Here is a 25,263-nt window from a genome sequence, read left to right as displayed (position 1 = left end):
CCCCTCTGATCCAGACCTATCTCCTATAATTTAACTGTTTATTTATATACTTCAGTACTTCATAGCACGAATATACAATATCATAATTAACTTACCCCATGGTATTCTTTTAATATAAATTTCATAGCACGAAAATACAATGTCATAATTAACTAACCTCACTTGCTGTCGACATCAATCATCTCCGACGTACGTCCGTATTGGTGTTAACAACAGTTCTCACAACAAATAATTGAACACTACACCAGGATGTGACAGTTCATCGCCATTAAATCCGTGTGTCAAACACATTCCGCTGACGTCACTATCACATACAACTTATATGTAAGCATATTGCTTCTGTAGTATAATCGCTAATTTAATAATCTATTGGTCAGTATCAACCTCCTTTGGAATTTGACAGAGATTTCACCAAAGGTAAATTTTTTGCAATTATTTCATGAAAGACATCCTGCGATGATGAATGACTAATTTTGACCCAGTACTAATTCTGTTACACTTACCAAGAAACAGAACAGACAAATTATAATATCTGTCGAAACATTAACTACCAAATAAGGAATTCAATATGTATATGTTTAAATATGTTATGTCACAAATGACTCACTTGCATACATTTGAGCAACTCCGTCAGTGTTACCTGTAATTTAGGGGATTCCATCTTTGTCCATTAAAATCATAAGTACAATAGCTTAAAGTCATGAACACTGTCTTAAAGTCAATACATAATAATAAAAATGAATATCTTTATACTGAAGCTATCAAAGAAAACATCTTAACAGAGTCTATTAAACATTCCCGAACCCCATATTGTAGAGTTTGCTAAACAATGTTAATAGTTTATGATTGTGACTTACTTACGTCTTTTTTGGTAACTGTACATCCATCACGAGACAACTAGACTCTATTAAACAATATTGATTGTAATACTTACCGAGATTCTAGTTTCATTATTCGTCACTTATATGCTAAGTACTAAATTAAATAGCATGTTAAAATAATGTCTGTAACACGTGTATACGTTACTATTTACGTAAATAATAAAATTGTATACAGAAGCTAATGTTGGGCTACAGGTCATTTGTGGAAATCCCTCAAATGGAGACTAAGTCATGTAGTCCAAGATTCTAATGAAATTTCAATACTTTGCCGAAACCTTCGAACTTGAACTCGAGCAGGGTTTGTATTCAATTGCTTAAATTATTTTCATCGCATAGAAAACTTCTCTAAAATACATTTTGGAACTATTTCTCTAATTGTTTTTTAATCGTAGTCGCTGCTCTTAAAAAAGATTCCATTAAATTAGAATGACTAACAGCTTGTAGGGTCATGCTGATTTCACCCAAGTGACCCTGCATCTCTTCGAAAAGGTTAAAAGCATTTTAGTCTTTGCAAGTTCAACAACTGCCCAGGCCTTACTCGCAACACAGGTTAACGTCATTTCATCAATTTGAAACCGAGAAAAACCTCTTTAAGATAACATTACTGGGATAAAGGTGAAAGATCCAGATTCTGCATGTTAGGTCAACCACACCGCTTTCTGCCGCTCTCTGAAGGACTGTCATTGAGTGATACATCAAATTCGTCTAGCAAAACCGGTAGCAATCGGTAAAATGTGAGACAAAGTGTGACCCCTTGATGGTCAAGGCAGATGTCAACGCATGGAATGCAACGTGGCCGTGTAGAGCAGAAATTTGTTGTTTGTAGAGTCTTTAGAAATCCTTGAGGAGTAAGAATAATTGAATACATAGGTGGTCGTTAAATACTGCCTTTAAGTACTGTATACTGATTTGTTATATCCATCCAGATATTTCAAGTTATAAAAACAATTACTCATACCTAAATAACTATTAAAAATAGTCGAATAAAGCTAATATAATTGAGATGACAGAAAAGCCTCCAATGAAGATATTTCAAAAACAAACGAATCGGTTTTGTTCGAAAATTATGCTTTATCTTTCGGAAACAAATAACAAAAGCGCATTTAAAAAATTTAACCAGCAAAAAAATGTCGTTATCAAATACAATAGGAAATACATACCAGATCAATTACAAGTCTACTTAAAATAAACATTGGTTTATCGATAACATTATCAACAACGATCTCCGATTGATTCATCAAACAAATATTTGTAGAGCTCTATCGAGGCGCCATGGATAGCCAGCTATCGTATATCCTGTGACGTCACACGGAGGCACGACGAGTGACGTCATGAAATGATACTACTATCTCGCTAATACTATTGATAATGGATTTTTTAGAAAACGATGTGTCAAATTTTCTAGAAAAATGATTTTGACGATTTTTTTTTATCATAGGTACTTATCCTTATGACCTCCTTGGTTCTTGGTAACGGAATTATTTGCATTTGTATTTACATATCCGTTCACTGATTTAAGAAAAACATGTAAAGAGCCGTCAGGAAATTCTAAAAAACATATATTATGTATCGAAGCAAATTCTAATTCCAATTCGTATTCATCTCCATACGAATTGTATCGTTTCGCATTTGTTAAAGAAATCTACTATCCATCCTAATAGGTACTGTATTTAATTTTGATTGTTAATTATCAGAAATATTTGCCTGATATGGTACTCACCTTCTGATAACATTTACTGAGAAGTGAACGAGTACACGCATGTTGAATGGACTTTGTACAAACCTAATACAACCAACACAGGATTCCTCAATTTAAAAAGTGTAATAAACACGTCAACCACTCAAATGTCTCGTAACTTTAACTTCGCTACGAGATTTACAGTCAAAAAAATGCCTACGAATCACCGTGCTACGTACTACGAAGGAACAATGTCATTACACGAATGGCTACGTATCCTTAAAAGTGGGCGGGGCCTTAATGTTTGGCTTGTGTGATTAGTGGGTTATGCACATGCGCTTTGGAGAAAAAGCCGCCATCTTATTTTGGGAGGTATTTCGTCACGAAAGTCAGAATTGTAAATGGTTGCCGGAACGACATACTGAAAATTAATACAGAAACATGGACGAAGGTATTTCTGATCATAAAAAGTCGTTTTGTATACGATCATTTTTCCGCCTAAGCTAACCATTGTTGACGATTTTCAGTCATTTCAATGGTTACGACAGATCTTTTTCAATTTAGTTTTCAGTACCTACACGACTGATTAATTATTCGTGTGCAACTTTTACATACTAAGGCATATTGCGGAAAAGGCATAATTTAAAATTAAATACTTAATCTATTAATAGCCCATATTTAAAATACCTACTATGCTTCAAAAGGAGCACCTGTTGTAATCTGATTTCAAAAAAATAAATTGTGATTTCACGATCTCCTTGCTAATCTCAAAGAACTATAGGAACCTCAAAATGCTCTGATCATTGTGGTAGTTGATTTTCAGATTCATTTTATTTAACCAATATTCCGCTCTTAGAACTGTAATCCAAAAACACGCAAACTCGGGAAAAGCATTCATTCATTCCACTCAAATGTTTGTCCTACGCGAGTGACACTGGCATGATGGGGTCTCCGTGCAAATAGTAAACTTTTATTTAGCATCGAAATCATTGGTATATAAATTATATTGACACTAGGTTCTGTCATATCTGCCTTTATGAGTTTGTAATACACTTTGTGCCTGATATAATTTTTTTCATTAACATTTATACATTTTCATATAATGTATGTATCCGTATTGTTCCAGGTGCGCGATGTCGCCGAGACGGTGGTAGAGGTCCGGAGGGCGGCCGGATGCGGCCCGCGCGCGCCCGTCCGCCCGCCGCCTCCGTCACTTAGCGCCGCACGCGCTCCCGCCGCGCTGCGACTATGCGCATGGCAAGCGCCCTGGCCACTCTGCTCGCGGTCAGTATCTTATACACCTACACCCGATTTATAGACGACTTTTAGCTCTACGACGCTCTACCTGTGACATCAATCAAGCCAATGTAACAACAATAATATACCTATATTCTTACATATTTTCTTAACATTGCTTCCACACTATTTCCAATAGAAAACTAGGATTCTTTCATCTGTCTAGGTACTGTAATCGCCACAACTTTAAAAACTTTTACTATAAACGACTCTTCCACTAAGGATTGTTATCGTGTCGCGGGGGTTGTCACTAACATTCAAGTCACATGCCACCCAGACTCAGGAAATGCATTCGTAGATTACACAAATCCTTGTCCTACACGGGGATCGAACCCGCGACACGTCGAGCTCGGTTGGTTTTGCGTTGTGACCTCAACCACTCGGCTAATTGTGCAGTCAGGACTATGAGGTTGCCGTTGTCGTTGCTAAAAAAAAACCTTGCTATAGAAAACTCTTTGAAATACTTTTATAATAATTTCAAATCTTAATTCTACAAAGAAGGTTCACGATTAGTCGCTGCAAAAATGTTTGCCTTAAATGGCGCAATATTCAGTAACGTCGATTAATTAATATTAAAATTAAGTAATGATGACTAGCAAATACATATCCTTTTCAGTAAAACTGATTATAACGATTAGAACAGCATTAGTCACATAGCCTAGCAACAATCCGACCGTTGATATTCTAAAAACAAAATAGCAACGGTCTATTTAGGCTATGTAGTCCACAGATAGTAAAACACCTATTTAGCTGGATAACAGAGACATCAACTAAATTGATTTAGTGATGGTGTATCGATGTCAGTAAATTAGTATTTAATAGGTCAGGCCATCAGCCGTCAGCGCGTCATCGCGTCAGCGGTGTCGGGTGCCACTGGCGACTGTCTGGTGGGGACTAATGTACCATTGTTTGACACTGGCACGATAAGGGATGCCTTGATTTGAGCCGGAAAAAAAATATGTGTCAAATATACACTCGGCGTCAAAAAAATCGCACCTCTGCGAAAATAGCTTTCAAGCGTTATTTTAACAATTACACACATATTTACCCCCACCAATATTGGTGTCATTTGGTAGCCTATTAAATAAACTTATAAAAACAATTCAATTAATTCTTATTTTTTATTAAAACAATGCAAAAAACAATAAAGTTTACAAAACAATAAAAATTCTTAACTAAGCCAAAATTAAAAACAGATGAATCATACAAAAAAATACACAAAAAGTTTCTTAAAACTAACCTAAAACCTAGTGTTACCCCCCCGTGCCCGGATGACGGCTTCCATACGCTCCCTCATGGATCTCACCAATTTTAGGAGCTCTTCTTGAGGGATACTAGCCCATTCCTCAATAACGGCCTCTTCAAATTCCTGGAGAGTCGTAGGAGCGGGATCACGAGACCGAACCTTGCGTTTCAAATGGTCCCAGAGGTGCTCTATCGGGTTCAGATCTGGACTTCTCGCTGGCCACTGCATGACAGAGATCCCAACCTCTTGAAGGTAATCGCGCACAATTAATGCAGTGTGAGCGCGAGCGCTATCGTGCATTAATGTGAACCCCTCGCCAATAAAACCGGCATAGGGAACCACATGCTCTTCCAGGATCTCTGTGATTTACCGGTGAGCAGTCAACGATCCTTGCCCGCGAGCACCTGCAGTCCGGGAAACGCACACAAGGTGGTTTTGTCGTCAGCGGACATGCCACCCCAAAACATACAGGAACCACCCCCGTATTCCACTGTCTCCTGGATGCAGGCTTGAGCGAAACGTTCACCCTGTCTTCTGTACACTCTTTTGCGTCTGTCGTTGCAGTAAAGGCATACTCTCGTCTCATCCGAGAAGAGAACAGCGCTCCATTGGTCAAGAGACCAATTTACGTGATCGCGAGCAAACTGTAAGCGGGCTCGCCGATGCTCTGCGGTCAATTTTGGACCTGTAGCAGCTCTACGAGCCACCATCTTCTTCTCCCTCAGTCTTCGTCTAACCGTAGAAATGCTCACGGTAGTTCTGCGAGCTGCCCAGGGCTGTTGTTGCAACTCAACAGCATTAGAAAACCGATTTCTTAAAGATGTCGATACGATGAATCGGTCGTGTCTCTCCGAGGTGCAGCGACGTCTACCAGACCCATGCCTCCGGACATGGCCACCGGTCTCTAGGAACCGCTGGTATACTCTTCGAACCGAAAAACGGCTCAAGTTCAGTTGCCGAGCGACATCACACTGTCGCATCCCTGATTGCAGTAGTGCAATCACTTGAGCGGCTTCATCAGCAGTAGTATCCATCTTCAAGGCGTTTTTTTTTGTGAACGATCTTCTCGTGTGTCCTCTTCAACGGTTGGATAGCGAATGACCCCAATTGAACATGTATTAACCCTTTTATACCCACTAAAGGTAGCGCAAGTTGTGGCCCCGCTGAGGAGCAAAATTTGCCTGTTTTTATCAAGTTACATTTGTGGTATCAAACTTTTTTTTAATTAAATGAAATTGTGTTTTTTTATAAGTTTATTTATTTGGCTTTCAAATGACATCAATATTGGTGGGGGTACATGCGCGTGTTAAGGTTTAATAACGGTTTGAATGTTATTTTCAAGGAGGTGCGATTTTTTTGACGCCGAGTGTATGTCAATGTCAGTATAGAGCTGGGAAAATGTTAACGTGTTCCGAATATGAATTGTTAATGAGGCAAGTGTTAATTACTCTGGTATGAATCATCAAGTAAGAAAAAATGTGTTTAATTTTAATGTAGTTATACATTTAATAATAGCTGTCTTATTTTACTATACCTATTCTTGACATATTGTTCTTTCTCATTTTATTTAGATATATTGAAATTACAGTATGATTCCAGTATTTCTTTATATGAGTCACTCGGTACATGATATAATTCGCATTATCGTACTAAAACCTATTAAAATAAGTTACAGATAATCCTTCCTAACGCTCGACTATTACCCATCGTAGTCAATTTTCACGCTATTGCAGCTAATAAAGTATCGCGCGACATGATAAAGAAAATCACACTAACTTGCGCAACTCTATTCGTAAACCATCGCCTACAGAATAACGAGCTTATCTCCAAACCTAGCAATAAAATATTTTTCATTAGATCCAAAATTATTTTTATCGCTAGACGGAATGATGAGCGAAAACCCGATGGAATTCCAATAAAGCGGTTCAGTCTAATCGGACGCTTCGTTATGCGATAGAGGCGCTACCCGTGCAGTATGGAGCAGGTCGCGGGCAACACTAGTCGCGCATAGACTCCGCCGCCGAGCGCGTGCCAACATGGAATCGAAGTATATTTTATAAAAAGAACTCGAAAAATTAGTGATGTGTTCAATTTACAGAAAGTTACTAAATGTGATAAAGTTTTTCCAATGAACGTAGTGACGGATCGTTTTATGTATGATTTATTCAATACATTGGACAAATTTATTTTTGCTCATGGCAATTAAAATGGTGAGTTTATATTTAATTAATTTAAACTTTTAATTTTCATAAACCTCGAACTAAGGTTCTCAATTTTTATTTTGCGTTGCGTTAAATAGGTTTTCTTATCGTTTTCTTAATAGGATTTATAATTAAATGTTAATTAGAATGCGGCTAAACAGGCGTTTTGTCAAAAGTGGGACAAAATATTTATTATTACATTTTAAATCGAGTCTATTATATTTTATTTATAAGTCATTGAAAAAAAAATAGCACTGCAGCTTGTAGATATACTTATATAGAAAATATTCCAAATATTGACCTAGAAAAATAATAGCACTAAATTTCCTTGCCCTTTTTGTTATATACAAACCTAAAAAAAATGACAGCAAGAAGTTTCTATATCTACAGTACATTAACACCAGTAATAAAACTATTAAAGTCTTATGCTTTAACGTTCCGCGTAGGTCCTACTTAATAAAAATATCGTTCGAAAACCAATAAACATTTTATGTGTGAACGTTTCAATCATCTATAAAACGCGTACGAAAATCTAGAGCTCAGTTAACACAAACATCAAACAATTTCCTACTCGAGAAAGCCCAGTGCACAATGCGGAAGTTTAAAAAAAAAACGTAAAAAGCCTTTTGAAAGTATCGATAAATTTCTTTAGGTGCACTGAATCGAATAATCGATTGTTTGGCATTGTTACCTTGTTATTGAACCTGAGATAAGAATCTTTCTGAAACAGTCCCCCGATAAAAGATAATAGTTATCAAAGCAAATTATAACTAAACATTTTATTACGAAATGGTTAAAGCTTAATGGTCGTCTTATCAGTCTAGACTTTATTGTGTTGTTCCTGCGTTCTATACGAGAAAACTATATATTTAGTAACCTTATATTTATTACCTTTACTAAAACATATAAACACGTCTCAGAATTAAAATAAACATAACAAAATAATTAAACTATACATTGTTTAGTAAAGCTATGAAAATTCTAATGAAAACCACTATTTATTAGCAATAAATTGTATTTCATGCCTTAACAGTAGTTTACGCATGCAACAAAAGGTCAATGTATCGGCATTCATTGTTGTGGTCATGGAAGAACGCGATAACTCTAAAACGTGGTTCTCATTAAAACGATCATTAATCGACTAGCTAGCATAATGAATCGAATAAAGTGACGTTAGAACACCACTAGCTGGCTACTGGCATGTTTGTTTATAGATATTACTACATCGCATTAGACAAAGAAAAGTGTGTTCCATTTTTGAACTTTCTTTTTTATATTTATTACAAAGACATGAATTAGCGGGAATTTTAAAAGAACTTTGTTTGCTTCATAAATTTGTTTCGTTTTCGACGAGGTTTGAATACCAGCTTTTTTATCCTGTTTTATTTTTCAATGTTGTTAATAAAATCATAGGAAATGGAATACCCATAAATGTTCACGGTGTATTGTAAGGGTTAGGTAAGGAAGTGGGTCACTAGTCCTGATATTGTAATAAATAGCCCTCATTAAAAGGAACTGAACATTTCCTGTTTGTTCCATTGTGGCATAAGAAGGCGTTGCTAATGCTTACAGATTGATTTAAATACTTGAAAGCTTAGCATTTTTCTAACTTTTCTTAATCACGCTCGGAATATTTAAGGATTGGGGAAAATACTAAGAAATTATAGCAAAACGAAAATAAGTAAATAAATGTAAAATACAGGCATCGAAACTTTTCAGAAACGTCCACTTCCTTTTCTTCGAATGACATTCAAAATTCAAATTCATTTCTCAAATTAAGAACGTGTCAATCATGAAGTATTTAGCTTAAATCTGACAGCAAATCCTTTTTGCAGTCAAGTCATGCGGTATTTTTACGACCACCGCCGGTGCCTGTGCACTACCGCTACGTCTTATAGCCATATTACTGGGATTGCAGAAGCGAGATGCAGTATACGTCGTGTATAGCTCTGTCACGCTTCCACTACTGTAATAATGTTTCTTTAGGTCGTGGTTGTAAGGTCTCCGGCTTAAGGTCGACAATTGTGCATAATTACGAATGATTGATTGTCAATCCGTCCGTACAAAGCCCACCCATTTCCCTGGCTGTTCACGTGTCCCGCTTGTTAATTAAAACAATGAGATGCTTTACGGGACATCTTTTGTTGTCTGTTATCATGATGAATATGCGAATAATTATGAGATTTTGTTCTCTTATTTTGAGTTTGGTAGGTATGTTTATATAGATTAAAAAAAACTTGATTCTGGGCAAATTGTATACATGTTTGTGTGTATTGATTGATCATCGTTTTATTCCTTTCAGTTTAGATTATATTATAGAGATGATCTTTAAAAATCTCTACCTCCAATCTGTTAGTTAAATTATGTAATAGTTCATCTAAAACCTTCTATTGCTATTATTTTTATATTGGAAACTAACCAAACTAAAAATTACAGAAAACTTTTTCCACAAAGACCGGAAAAAATCATATATTTTCACTTAGAGCGCTGCCTATTACCTAATTTAAAGGTCCTTTGCCATCACGTGCCTGTCATCTATCCCTAGCCACGCGGTCTAGAGGATGCCGTATGAATGACATCGTCTGGCCAAAACTGGTACAAACCACCACAAATTGTTGGCTGGATGTTAACAGCAATGCCATTGCCACGCCGGTTACGACCTCATTTGTGAACTACCTTGTTGACATGTGCATTACTACACTTGAGACTGGTAATGTTAGGTGATGTTTTTTTTAATATGTTTTTGTTGAAATCCACCTTCCGCATTGCGTTATAAAATCCTTGTGTCGTGGGGGTTTTCACAAACGTTCAAGTCAAGTACATAGACACTCAGACTCAGAACAAGCTTATATTCGCCATTCGCTAAAAGTATAGTCAAATTAAAGAATGTCATTTGCCTTTTTTCAATATTCTCTGAAAGTAGTGTTAACTTGCGATGTTTCACTGTAGGTACATGGTAATGGTATAAATTACTCGACTACCTACCTGAATGGGTAATTTTGTATAATGATATATCAAAAATAGATCACCGAAAATTGACCGACAAAACAAAAGTACATTTTTTAGGCGAACCAAACTAAATTTCGCTAGGAAAAAGAAGAAAAACAGAAAGTGCTACTTCATGTTGTTATTTTCATCTACAAATGACCTAATAACGCCATAGTAACAGAACATACAGCAACCTTATTATTATATTCATACTTCTACCGGTACTAGAGATCCACCAATGCTGAATACCATCTTTGTATTTATCCACGGATCAAAAAAACTGAAGGAAGTGCACACACACACTGCCGTAACCAACCAGGTAACCAGTGTCACCAGACTTACTTAATCGCCTAATGATTTTTGTCACCCTTTGTTGTCTAATAAATACGTACATCATTAAGTAGGTTGTACAGTAATCTGGTTTTAACATACAAATCCAAGTAAGCTATTTAATAGAACACGAATCTCAAACCAATTTTTTGTTCAGTGAAGTTGATCGTTTACTCCTAATATGCTTGTACTCCAAGAGGCACTTCTCTCAACTTTTCTATGTTCTGTGTGTTTATCCCACATAGTATATACCAGGTATTTAGTGCCGACACCCACGGAACACAGACCTATGCGACCGTGTTCGTGGGATGCGCTATTTATAGTCACCTGATAGGCTTATCTCGATACTACTTTTGCTCTTCATTTTGTTATTTGTTTGTATTTCATCCAGATTTGCTATTACAGGCCTACTTCTATAGCTTATGTATCGTACCGTCTTAATTGTTTTTTTTTTGTCTAGCCTTGTCAACTTCCAATAATTTGATAGATCGTCAAGGTTAAAGTCAGAATATCATAAAAATCATGAGGTGACATGGCGACGAGATCGCGAATCAGCTCATGATTAAGTACGGTTGCTTCCGAAACTAGTCGGGCTATCCCGATAAAAACGATTCACTAACCATTAATCAAGGATCTACCCTCTATCGAATTGGAATTTCATCTTGATGTATGAAATCATAGTAAGTGTTGTGTTTGTGCATACAAGGACGTCTGCCAAAAAAAAATCTAATATAATCGACCACAGCTCAATAAAACATTCAAAGCCTGGTAAGTCGCTCAGGCGAACTCTACATAATAATATATACTCGTATTTGGAGAAGTTTGTACAGCGGCAGTCACATCATAAACAGTCAAACCCGTCTTCGAGTATGAAAGACAAAAACTACTCTGTATGCAAAAACTCAAAGTTTGCTCTGACAGGAATGACAGCAACAGGTGTCAAACATTGATAGCGAAACTTAATTATGACGTCAAATACGCACGATGTATATTACTGTTATTTTCCACACTAACGATAATCATTTACAACTAAATAAAGATAATAAGGCGCCCAGTCATCTGTATTAAAATACTTTTGATAATAATATCTGTTCTTTATTGACACACCCACTAAATTAATTTTGTAGAGCAATAAATTTGATTATTTTTTATCCGATTTTTCCGAGGCATTGACGTGAGAGTTACGTACAAACTTTGTAGCTAGGGTAATGAATGAGATTAGGTGCAAAACTGATAAGAAAGTCTAGGTATTATTTTGCCAAATGTTTTTCCAAATTATTTTTTGACGGCCAGTCAATCTATGACTCTCAATGACTCATGGATTCGTGCACATGTTCGTTTTCCGTCATTCAAAGTATTTTACAGTTTATTTAAATTCGTACCTTTGCTATATTGTCAAATAGGCAAGTCAAAAAGCAACAAATATTAATAACTTCTCGGCCTTCTTATTTCTTTCAAAACTAATGAACAGTTTGTAACACTACTGATTCCAATAAATCTGAGTTTCTCTAGATCACATCGCTGGTAAAAGCGATTTTACCGAACATTCCTCCGCTTACCAGTATTTAAGTTACATGACTATGGTATTACGCCACAGCACCGAAGCGTGCGAGCTTTGACACTGTCGCAGCATAGACGTGCTAATTTATAGAGTTGACAATCCCTTCGGATTGAAATTGATTTATGTGACGTTGCAATCTTGTCGGATTAAAGCGGCCTGCTTTGTATACGTTATGCAGCTGGCGTTAAGTTTAAAGTTTTTATTTTTAATAAATTCCAGAGCTATTGAGTTTCCAATAAACTATGATTAATGGTTTTTAACTGCAGACATGAAGTTGTAAGCGACTGGTGAGTCGAGGCTGTATAATATTTGCCTTTGCCTGACAGTTCTGAGACAACGACAAAATTATTTTGAATTCAGAATAATGTTAATAAATAAATTATTTAAATAAATAACCCGAGACTTCGTTTAAGAATACTTTTATCGCCATTTTGTAGCGTTGTTAACATATTTTATTTCTATAAATAATGAATTTATTTCGTTCAACATTGTGTAGCCATAACAAATAAATATAAAAACAAATAAACTTTTCGTGGTCGTACAATAATCTAATAAATTTTACACATTATGAGATGTGTGTGAAAAGATAGAAAAAATGTGATGATAACATGTTTTAAAATGGCTGTTTATTATGTGGTAGATATTTATTAGTAGTTAATAAAAGAAACTGCTAATAAATAGAGTCGTTCTACAGTGACATTACCATAACATTTAGTAATCTTTATCACGTTGTGTGTTAACATCATTCGTGTATCAATTTATCTAATTTGTGGAAATGGCTACAGGCAGTAATAAAACTAAATTAAAAAGTCATAGTTATATTATTAGAACCAGATCACACAGTATTTTTCTATTTTTAAAAAAATTGAGAAAATCTTAATTAACCTTGAAGACCCGAACAAAAGGAAATACCATTTTTAATACATTGTCTAGCAGCCAAAAGTAGCGGTCATAATAAATCTATGCTGTTATTAAAAAACAATAAAAATGGATGAATGGATATTTGTTACTCAATCATGCCAATACTCTTTCATAGATTGCTTTAGAATTTGGTAGACAAATCTAAGACTAAGCGCATTTGTGATGCATACCCATTCTGGCAAGAAAAAAGACAACAAGTCGACAATACTTAAATGACTTAATTTAACACGAGTTTACATTCAAATAAAGAAAACCTTCAACACTTGTAGCGAGTGACCTCGTAATTGAATTATAAATATTAACACATCTGTGAACAATAGGTGCATAATTAAAAATTAATTAATAATGCAATCGCTTAGTCACCCATTGACAATTCGAACGTAATTAATCAAGTTTTGAGTACGTATTTAATTATGTAAAGAATTAACTGTGACATTTTACCAGAACATATTTTTATTGCTCAATGTTGAGTGATTTTGGACTAGAATAATGACCTTTAGTGTGCTACAGGGACCTAATATAGTTCGTTACGGGATTTGTCACTTTCTAGTAAAAATTGAACGTCGAGGATTCTCCCTAAAGGAGTTGTAAAGTTAAGTACAACTATTAATATAATTAGTTTCAATAAACATGGTACCTACAGGGCAGATAAATAGAAGGAAGAGGTTTACTTTTGTAGGACTTTTACTATTACGAGATAGGTGTACAGCAATTAACATACTCGTAAATCCTGGAGGGTCTGTTTATTTTTTATTCTCCTTAAATTACACGACGCTAGAATTGTAGACAATATACCTTTTTAGTATGATTGCATGCAGAAGAGGTTTTTTCTCCAGACTTTATTATTCAAGACAATCAAATGAAATTGTTTTATGTTTTTGGCACTAAATGTTTGAACATAATGAAATTTGAAGAAGTACTAATGGGACAATCATTGATATTATAATTGCACAATATTTCTACGGGATGAAAAATTGAGACATTGACATTAAATTGAGACCTTACGTCATTCCAGGCTTATCTTTTCACTGATACAAGTAGTGTAGTCTTAATATCTACTGACGAAATTTTGGCTGACGAAATCTATACTCCTGTATATGACATAGTCGATATTACGTACGTAATGACTTATGACAGGTCCCAACAAGACGAGATCAGACATGTCTAGACGTCTCCGTATTTCGCCAACACTTCACGAGTTTCACGAGTCAAAGATCGACCGGCGCTTGTCTCAAAACACGAGAAATCAACTACACTTTAATATAATTCTAATAGGCAGCGTAAAATCGGTAATAACACAAATTACATTAAAGCAGTTCTCTGACATGTGGCTACTTGATAACTTTATTGAACGAAAACTAGAGCTTACCGACAACCGGTCCAGTTTCCTTCTTTATCAAGGTATATTATCGATAAATATTAATTTTGTAATAATGCATAAGGAATGAAAAGTTCGGAGTCGTAGCTTAATGGCTTGATCAAAGAGGTTTGACAGCACCACAGGCTAATTTCTGGCTTCCTGGCGATATGAAACTGGTAAGCACTTATCATCGCTAGAAGTTTGCGAAGGACAGAATGGAGAATGGCAACCTAATAGTGCACCAGTCGTTTACTTGAATATTTCCGTCTGGAAAATATCACTATTAGCGATGAGACCACCATTATACACTTACACTGTGTGTGAAATTTCACTGTCTATTCTATTCTGTGAGTCACTGCAGTCAGCACACCAACTGTTGGAAACTAAATTTCCTGTAGTGCTGGAAAGCGTGTCACATTCCTCTATCAAAATTTATTGTTACCACTACCTGCGGAACAAAATATCTACCCTAGACAAAAAAAAACTTTCTTGTTTTATTACCAACTAACACCTTATTTTTGTTTCATTTCCAAATTACCAGAACAAGTGGGTCAAAGAAAACAATTCTCGTTGGTGGCGGACTTATCTTTAACATGAATGATCGTATTTACACAAACGTTTGACCAAACATGGCCAAATCAAAGGGTTCCGTGACGACCCAATATTTGTTGGAAAGTTAGTCCAAACTCGGTTGTATGTAGAACATATTGTTGGACACCTCGGTGCATTGGAGGCCCATTTCCTGTTTGTTTTCGATAAGGGACTGTGTAAATGTTGTGTTGACATGTGGGGGCGTATCGTGTCTTCGGAATTTTTACTTTCGTTTAAACCTTTCGTTTCCTTGCGCAGTTTAAGGCGACCAACACCTTGCGCATGTTGCAAGAGTTCTTCTATTTCTATTGTCTATTAATTTTCTTCTTCAGTATGTTTTTGTTTCATTTCGTTTTTGTTTGAAACAATGTTTTCCGGTTTTACTTACATAAAGCCATACAATTTGTACATAATCGTTCTACTGGTAATTACACTTATTCCGTTTTCCATATTTCATTCAGAACAACCTAAATAACATCACGAACTTAGCCAAAAGCGTTTTATATTCTAAAACTAATGGGGAATATGCACGTGACTTAAATATGGACAAAATATTTTTTTTTGTAATATTTATTGCTACTGAAAACACACTATACAATTATTTTAGAATTTATTTTAATTTAATAATGAAATTTAATCATCAAAAAGTGGCTGTTTTGAAATTACCGCGCAAATTTTCGAAACGCAACACTATTGGTGGAACAAAACGTGACGTCAGTTTTACACGAGACGTCTGCTGTCAACAAGCTATTTGTATGGTTTCTTTTTGGAGGAATAATTGTTATTGTATTGTGTCGCTGTTTTTTTATCTTAAGTTAATAGTTTTATGTGTTCAAAATATTAATTAATTGTGAAGAAGGACTTAGAGAATGACTGAAACCGGTTTCGTAAAAGCGCAGTCGGATAATCTTCCGAAAATCGACGTGTTTATGATGGCCACGTATTTCGCTTCAAATCCAGATGTTTTTATTCATGAATAATACTTATACATACATAAAGATAAATTTAGAATATCGAATAAGAATTTTTAATAATATCTTTACAACTTTTTGTAAACTAGGTTATGTTTTGTAGAGGTTTGTAAACAAAACAAGTAGGTAGGTAAAAGTAAGAATGATTTGTATATGTATTTTACTTTTTTGATATCCTTACTTACATTGAAATGATCTTCACAACAGTATAAACAGCTCAAACACGATACATTGTCTCTTCTCATCGCCTTGCACCACTTTTTCCTTAGATTTTCACCTTTCGGCATAAGGAAATACACTTTGTCAGGTGCAGTGTTGATGTTATTTGGACACATAGGAACGACACAATATTTATAATATGGTTTTTTGTGCTTTTCCATGGTAATTAAGTCGATATTCACTCACTTTATTTATTTTTTGGTAATTTTGTAAACCAATCACTTTGCTGTTGACATCGAACTCGTGTAATGGTGACGTCACGAGCAAGCGCGCCAAAATGGCCGCGTTTAAATTGATCGCGATTTTAATATTTAATTTTTTGCATAATAGTTTATATTTTCTACGTGATATTTGTATGTTTGGTAATGTAATAACTAGTAGAAACATATAAAAAATAAAAAAAAATCATGCATATTCCCCATTCTCGCTTTACAAACTGAAATGCTAACTAAACATTGAGTTATTTGCATTTTTGGGAATCCAATATGGCGGCTTACCGACCTATTGCGTTTAGTTCGATTACTAATATTAAGGACTATGTATTTCACTGGGAACGAAATTAATTGTTTCCTTTAGTTAATAGTTCAGAGCAAAACTCTGCGCAATTATTAAATCCTATTCATAATTTGAAATGTATTTGAGCTATCTATTTTTGGTTAAGAAGGTTTTAAATTTTAGCAGTCTCAAAAAGTTCGCATTACTTATTATTTTGATGCAAGTTTGTTCTCAAACAATCGTCAGTCATGATTCGAAATCTGTTTCTTGGAAACCAAACTTAATTTCACAAACAATGGGTCTGTCATATGCGTCAAGCTTTCGGTCCCCGTAAATAATATTATACCGTTAAAAAGGATTACAGCAAGGAGTTTAAATCCCCGCCAGTCCATGGCAAGGCTGATTGTTTGACATTTAATTCTCCACGCTGTCAGACTACCTTCTTATTTGTAAGATTATTAACTTCGCGAATGACACGCGAGTCGCGACATTTTTATATCAGTAAGTAAAGGATTTATTCTGATTTCGGATTTGTAATTGGTTTTGGACGGGACGAGTTATTCTGGTACCCAATTGGAAGCCAGGACGGCATGAAAATTTGCATTTTTATAATATGTAATTCCCTTTATAAAAATTTACGGGGTTATTTAGGTCTGTCTTAAATATTTTTGCAATATCTGACTACTCCGGGTCTAATTCTAAATCGTTGTAATCAAAAAACCTTAGTGAATAAAGTGTACGTCATGAATTATAATGTGAGAATTCTCCATCAAGCAAAATATTTATATAGATGTTATTATCAAGCCGACTAATTCTAATTTGATTAACTCATTACAGTCATACAACCAGCATTAATCTCGTGATTATCAATAACCCATCGTTTCACAGACCTCAGCACACTAGCGCCAATTACACAAATCATCGTTTAATCGAGTCGCATTCGAATACAATCGGCATCGATAAAGACGTATCGATTATTTATCGATTACATTATCGATACAATCGATTGAGCGTGGGCCGTATGTGACATCGGCATCATCACGATTGCTTTATTTATCGGCTGTTTGTGTCGTGTTATTACTTGTTGACTTGGTATCAATGTGTTCTGTTATAAATGTTTAAATAAATATATATTTTTAATGCTTGTGTCTGCTGTAGGAAATCAAGTCAGCCCACGAACTCCAATTTTTGAAATATAGTTTAAAATATTTATTTGTGTTAAAAACCATTTATTTATAATCAAGCATCACTAATTTTTACTCCATTTCCAAATAGCCTTGATGTTTTAGTAATTTCGATTATGTACTTATTTATAATTACTAATAACTTAGAGTAAACCTAGTACAATAATTACACGCACACATTGAAAATATCAAATAAAAAAAGGCTAACGTGTTACATACAGTACAGGTACAATGATACCTACTAACAAGGAACAGCTCAACTCTGAAATTGACATCACACTATCTTTAGTAGATAATAGATTCACTTGTTCTGTAGCTTCACTTTACTCATTACCTATTCAGCAGTATTCGTTTGATTGTACTTACACGGTTGCTCAATAGGCTCACATACTCCAAGTTCTCGTCCTTCATCGCCTTCGTTTCTCACGTTCACAACTCAAAAGGATTATTTCCGAATCGGAATGTCTTTAATTCTAATGGAGTGCGAAGCGTGTGCGCAGATCCCGCCGGTGTTGTCTAGGGTTGGCAGGGAAAGCTTCCTGGAAAATTTTAATGGCTGGAATTTCACTTTCATTTTTGAATAGTTATCGGAAAAATCCGACCATGACAAATACACAGTGAAATAGTTTTTAGAGATGCTGTACTGGAAGGATCATAAAACGTGTTATGCGAGTCATCATATTTTGCGCATATTCTAAAAACCTTATAAAACAGTGCAATTAAGAAATATACCAGTGAAAAAACCATTCTATTCAAAGCCAAAATCGTCAATTTTCTTTGTGCTTATAGATATCTTAGAAAACTTACGAATATGCCGACATATTTAAATGTAAATAGCTGTCAATAGAAACATAACCGACGTTAATTACAGACATCACTATCCCATAAATCAGCACCAAACACCTAATAACAAATCACACTCAAAAGGTACTTAAACATAACGCCGATATCTAATCGAAAAATTGCCACACGCAATGTTATTTTCATAAGAGGTATTTGTGTATGTGCCATCCCTGTCGATCCCGCCGCACTCGAGATACGCTAAAAGCCGCTATGGCGTGCACTAGCAGATAACCATGTATTTATACACATTTATTTCCCCGGTGTCAAACCTATCAAGATTATTACACTCCATTTTTAATTTTTCATTATTCAGCGCGTCTAGGATAGAAGCTGGGTTGTGAAATCAGTTCGAGCGAATGGCTCGATATAGAAATGCATAATTATTTGATTCATACTAAGCTAAGTGCATAAAAATATGTATGGGACGAAAAGTAAAAGCAACATCTTATAGATTTGTTATACAGACTGATTTAGCAGCCTCTAGACAAGTAATTTTTAATTAAAAGTTTATAAAATGTGTAAATTGACGACCTTAGACACGTGATTATAAACGCTGCCTTAAGGCTTCCAAAAGATTCTAGATCATACACAAAGTTGCTCTCACCTTAATATTAATACTATTACTAATCTGATAGGCTTCGTATTGCATGAGATGGTTTTGTTTAAAATTCATTATTTTTTATGCTAAGTGATAAATAAAAAAAGACGCATGTAAGTAAGTCACACAATTGGTAGATTATAATCAAACAACAACCATACATCTCAATTTGCCAGACTAAAAAGTTACATGAAGAATAATGGCAGTCCCTTTAACCCTTTTATTGGAACACACTTGTAAATAATGGTACTCTCGTACTAGTGATGTAGTTGCTATAGTTACATTTTAAATTCATTAAGTTTTACGGTATTAAGCAATTAAAGTTCAACTGCACGTAACCCCTTAAATAGTTACACCAATTATTGCGTAAAGAATGTCTTTATAAAACTAAGAATCGGATTGTTACACACAACACAACCACACAATAGCCCAGTAAACATAGGTATCGAGAAACACGTCTGATGACGTCACTCGACAAAAAATAACATCATCAATCTAAAGAAACAATCGATTGTCACCGATCGCGTCCGATACTCGTATGTATCGATACGAACAATCGAATAATCGTTTTTAATTGTTCTATGGCGGCAAATTAGTTAGCTAATCCTTGATTTATATTATCTGTGGGTTGACAATTTGACAGACGTAATTGAAAACATACGTCGAGCGGTGATGTGCGGGGCGCGGGGTTAAGATACTCTGCCCTTTACTTGTTAATGAAAACACGATGTAACAATTTGATTGTACACCCACTTACGATTTGTATTGTAGTTATTACACGCTTCCAAGATTATCACATAAACTAAATTACTCATTTTATTAGTGCCCATAATTCCTCTAAATGTAGGTGCTTATTAATAGTTCTCGTATATAATCGTCGGTACACAGATTAACATGTTAAGTAAATGAAATTTAGTTTCAACGGCAACAATTTTATCAGATTTCAAAGCTCTACAATTGCATATCAAAGCTGACAGGTTTATTAATTTAGTGAACTTTAATACAAAGGGATAAATAATTTTATTCAAAATTGTACATAATATATTCGGATAAACACATGTTTATCCACTCCTGCCCACTTGGTGCGTAACATTAAACGGTCACGCCTATGACTAAAGATCTGTATGTTCTCAGACACTCACTCAGTTTTGGCACACGAATTTCAATCTTACCTCTTTATAATTAAAGTTGCAATCCGGTAGTCGGGAAGGTTTATGCACAGGAGTTCCCATGGCTGTGATTCGAATCAAATATTGAGATCATTAATTATATTGTTTGACAATCTCTTATGGACACATTACAGTTTATTGTTATTGTAATTAGAAACCCATTTGTGGGCGCCACCGCCTGAAGGTGGAATAGAAAATATAAATGATAGCTCAAGTGAATGTTGCAACATTGTGTTTTGTGGAAATCCTTGAGTCAGGATTAAAGTTACAGGTAATGGATATCAGTCTGCGATTACGCTTTCAGTAGACTACTGACTACGAAGCATTTTTGAATTTCAATTGGGATGATGTAATAATGACACAGGTAAGTAGCAAAGTAACACAAAGTTTTTAAATGAACACAAATCTTCACTATTGAAACTAACAAACATTTAGAATATTTTTATCATAAAGCTTAGACCTTTAGAACTTTAAATCTTATCAAGCTATACCTACGTACTCGAAAATGATTTTTTTTTCTAGCCTTATCTTTCATCAACATAATATTTATTACAATGCCACCAACAAATTTTGAAACTATTTGTTCAAATAGATCTTACATAATACATTGTACTCCATCCATAATATATTGATTTCGATATATCAGATAAACAAATTGAAAGTTTTATTACCAAACATAATCATTATGTAGTTCATAAAAATATAGACAACCTTCTTTGCGGTTTTGTCAAGCAACATTAGGTATTCCGTCTATTGTTTTAAGAGTCACCATTTGTTTTATGTTAAGTTTGTTATACAGTTTCCCATTGATTATATTGACTTTAATAGCGTGTTTATTGACAATTAACCCGAACCTTAAGGCATTAAGTTAAGCTGAAGTGTTCGCTTTTATCTGTCTCTGCTGGTGTCCTATTGTGAAACCTTTTATTGGTTTTCAATTGCATTGAAGTGTTGGAATTTGCCGATTGTTGTTTATTTTCCGTCACATTTACGATTTAAACTTTATTGTCAGTATTATCTAGGAATTGCTAAATCTCATCAGGAATTTTGAATATCATTACAGAATCTGTCTTATAACGCTTTCAATGGTTGGTTGTGGTTTAATATTATAGCAGTGTTCTTAAATAGATCTTTACTGTTAACCTGAGCACAGAGTTTGTCTGGTTCACCGGACTAGATATTTCTATTGAGTAGTTTGACATTACACTACTTCAATCGTAATTCTTCAGTTAGACATACATATTTTCTTCCGTTACCGATGACGAATCAAAAAGTTTTTAATTTCAGAGGTCTTTTTCAGACACTTAAGTTACAGTGATGCCTTTAGATGAGTCGTACCATCTTTCCCAACACGTCGACTGCTCTTAAAATATTTTAAACAACAAAAATTTTGTTTCCAAATTCATCGATTCTAATCATAGCATCGAGAACAAACAAGGTATTTCGTTATTTATAATATTATACCAGCTGACAGTTTCCGAATTCAATTTATAACCGTAACATCACTATTCTAAATAATCTTTATAAATCTATAGTCCTAATAAGCGATTTCCATATTAACGACCCACAAAAATTTCGTATTCAATTTATTAAGTTGATTTCTATAACCAATAAATTCAATAAATCCCGCTTTCTGCTAATTACTAACTATATCATCACACCGTTCGACACACCCATTGTCATTTGAATTTGAACTTAAAACCCCCGTGTTTACAGTTCGTTTTATAACTTAAGATGTTCAAACCATTGTCGTTATTGTATCGGTATATATTTGGATTTACATCATTAACGATTTCACAGAATTGTCACATATTATTAAGGTGATTAAAATAATTTTAAAATATCTATGTTGAAATTGTCAAAAAATTACATTTTAATTTGTGATTAACGATTTTATTCATCCTGAGACGTTCGTTGTAAAGAACACTGTTATTTTACAAATTTAACATTTTAACCTCAATCTCGATCAACATATACACGTGTCTCAATTCCATTCTTGCTTTCAAAAACAAAAAAAGAGGTTGACAAGCATCAATAACTCAATCAAAGGCTTGTATAAAGTCTATTTGTAATATTTATAGTAACCTTTTTTAAAATGACTCCCTAGGTAAGCAACTTAATCCTTGTGCCGCAGGGGTTTTCAAAACATTCAAGTAACAAGCACAAAGAAACTCGGACTCAGAGAAAGCATGCGTGGATTGCGCAAAAGCTAAATAAAAGGAACCGAATCCACGTTAAATGTCTACCACAAGTCTAACCGCGCAGCTAAATTATTTAAAACTTATAATGCTCTACTATGAGTTGTTACTTTGGAAGTGTTAAAGCAAATCACACAGTTTATTTATTCCTATCTATACCCTTGGAGATCGGACGGAACTTTTGAGTGGAATATTCCTTTTTGAGCGGATAAAGTTGCACTTACACGGTCCTAGTTTTAAATGATTTATATCCATCATGTGTAGCAATAGTCCCAAAGCTATATGATCCAAATAAATTAATTAAAGTTGACCAATAAATTTGTTTACAGATAACATTATATTTATTCATGGCCGGTTCAAATCGATTCGGTTCTCACGTTATTTATGAGAATCATTTCATTCAACCTGTTTTTTTTGATCAATTCGTCTTTGCTAAAGTTGTGAGCAAATATTAAATATGATATATTGGTTACGGGTTTGTTCCTATGAAAATTAAATGTTTTGTCATTGAAAGAAAATGAAAGTGTTACTGTTAGTTTCATGACAAACGTAGCAGAATTTAATTTAAATCATAATTTTCATGCGCTGTTTTATAATTACTAACTGCTTCCAGCTTTTCACAGAACATGAGAGCTTGCTAGCTGTTGATAAGATTTATTCAGTTGAATATTATACTATGAACTTAAAAGCGATAATTTTATTGCAAATTCTACCTTTTACTACTTAATATACAGTTTATTATTCTATAATATCGCGGATTAAGCCCACTTCATATAACAGCTCATACTGTGGATCTCTTTTCGTAGCCTGAGCTTCATAAAGGTCAACATAATTTAGAAATAGTTTATATCCATAGCATATCTTAATCCTCCAAATTTTACAGTGATATCGACATATTCACGTCTTGCTACGATCGTAAAAACATGTGTAAAATATCAGGTTAAGCTTGTAAATTGTCACCGTTTTATAGGGTTGTCAGATTCATTCCTCAGTTTTGAGTGATTTGCTGGCCTGACTAATGTTAGTCCTATATTTATAAAATATAATTGTGGGGGTGTGGGTCTAACTGTAACTGAAGGAAATTATCAATACAATGTTTTTCGAAGTAAAGTTTAGCCTAATGAAACAAAATCTTTTTCTTGATCTTTTGTTTCTACCATTTTCGCATGTAACACGCATCCTAAGGCAAATTGAAAAGCCATAGAGAATAGCTTCAATACATTAAACAAACAGGACAAAGTCACATCACAAGGAAGCGCATTTACACTTACACAGCTTTGAAGGTTTGAAATCTCTAGTTATTCTAGTCTAGGTGTCTCAGGTGTGTCCAAATCTGATCGCCAGCCCTAACCAAACACCAACGTTGATTCAATAAAATAATGTAATTGTTTATAAACGAATATGGTCATGTAGGTTGAGTGTACGCGTTTATAAAGCACAGCGGAGCTAATCTAATTGAATGGAAGTCGGCCCTTTAATGAACAAGACATTTTCGAGTTATGTTGCTGGTAACATTTAGTTAATCAGTTTTAGAATGTTGGTAGTAACCGATCGACACATTGGGGATAATGGTAATATGTTTGAAACTAATTTTCTATAACTTGATATATATAGCGGTTGTATGAATCTGTGGGACGTAGTATTTGTCTAGAAAATTAGGCTATTCGTTTTATATGAGCATCTTTCGTCTTTTAAGTAAGATAGGAATATTCAAACATCGAAGTTAAAGTAAGCCTCATGTCATTAAGGATCAATGATTCATAAAATATCACCAACTTACACAACTCTTAAAAATGTATCTTCTTTGGAAAATATATGTTAATGAATGGAATAGAATGGATTTATTTTAATTTCTTGAACGTATAGGATCAACACTGAAAATAAATTTATCGACTACATTATTATACCGCTATTTATCAGACCTTACTTACTCTGTGTATTCCTATTAAGCATTCAGCATGTACGTTAACATTTTAATTTATTTTACCACCTCAGACGTACATCCTCATTTCGCCAAATCATCTTTTTATTCTGTTGAAAACAACTGTTTATAACCATAGTAATATTGAACACTATTATTTTGTGAATCTGTGTCATTCAATGGAAAAAGCTATTCTGCCAACTTCAGCACTGTAATCATGATTTGCATCCCACATTTACTTACAGAATTTTACGTCTATTTCTCATTTTATTGTTTAAGAAAGTGCAAACCCATTAAAGCTAATTGAAAAATGTGAAAAGGCAAGGCTTTGTAATAAAATTGCCGTAAAATAAGAATAAGTGGGACTTATTAAGTGTCTATCCTTCATTCTTAGATTTACTTCTAATTTGTATGTAGAATAAAAACTATTCTGATTTAAAATCTTTTTTTGTCGGTAAAATATTCTAGAGCTTCATGGCATATAGGCTGAGGGTATTAAAATGTATTCCTATATTTATGTTTTGGGATTCATAATCTGTCAAATATATATGCCATCTTAATCATCTAAGCATTATATTTCATTTAGCATAATAAAATATTATGTACCTAATT

At 34.4% G+C, this 25,263-nt stretch overlaps 1 protein-coding gene across 4 annotated transcripts in view; it reads left to right on the top strand.

Moving 5' to 3' along the window:
* The window catches only part of LOC113503490, a 183,976-nt gene that overhangs the window by 156,075 nt on the left and 2,638 nt on the right, over positions 1-25,263 (top strand). For 3 of the 4 annotated variants that reach the window (XM_026885496.1, XM_026885497.1, XM_026885498.1), the window contains one exon: positions 3,686-3,843. In XM_026885496.1, coding sequence (XP_026741297.1) covers positions 3,808-3,843 — 36 coding nt within the window. In that variant the 5' untranslated portion in view covers positions 3,686-3,807. Of the gene's footprint in view, positions 1-3,685; positions 3,844-7,226; positions 7,312-25,263 lie in introns of those variants that run through there. The other variant, XM_026885495.1, reaches the window with a different exon arrangement.

The sequence above is a fragment of the Trichoplusia ni genome, chromosome 19 (assembly GCF_003590095.1).
Source record: "Trichoplusia ni isolate ovarian cell line Hi5 chromosome 19, tn1, whole genome shotgun sequence".
In the NCBI taxonomy this organism is placed as follows: Eukaryota; Metazoa; Arthropoda; class Insecta; order Lepidoptera; family Noctuidae; genus Trichoplusia; species Trichoplusia ni.
This window is presented reverse-complemented; position numbering and strand designations above follow the sequence as displayed.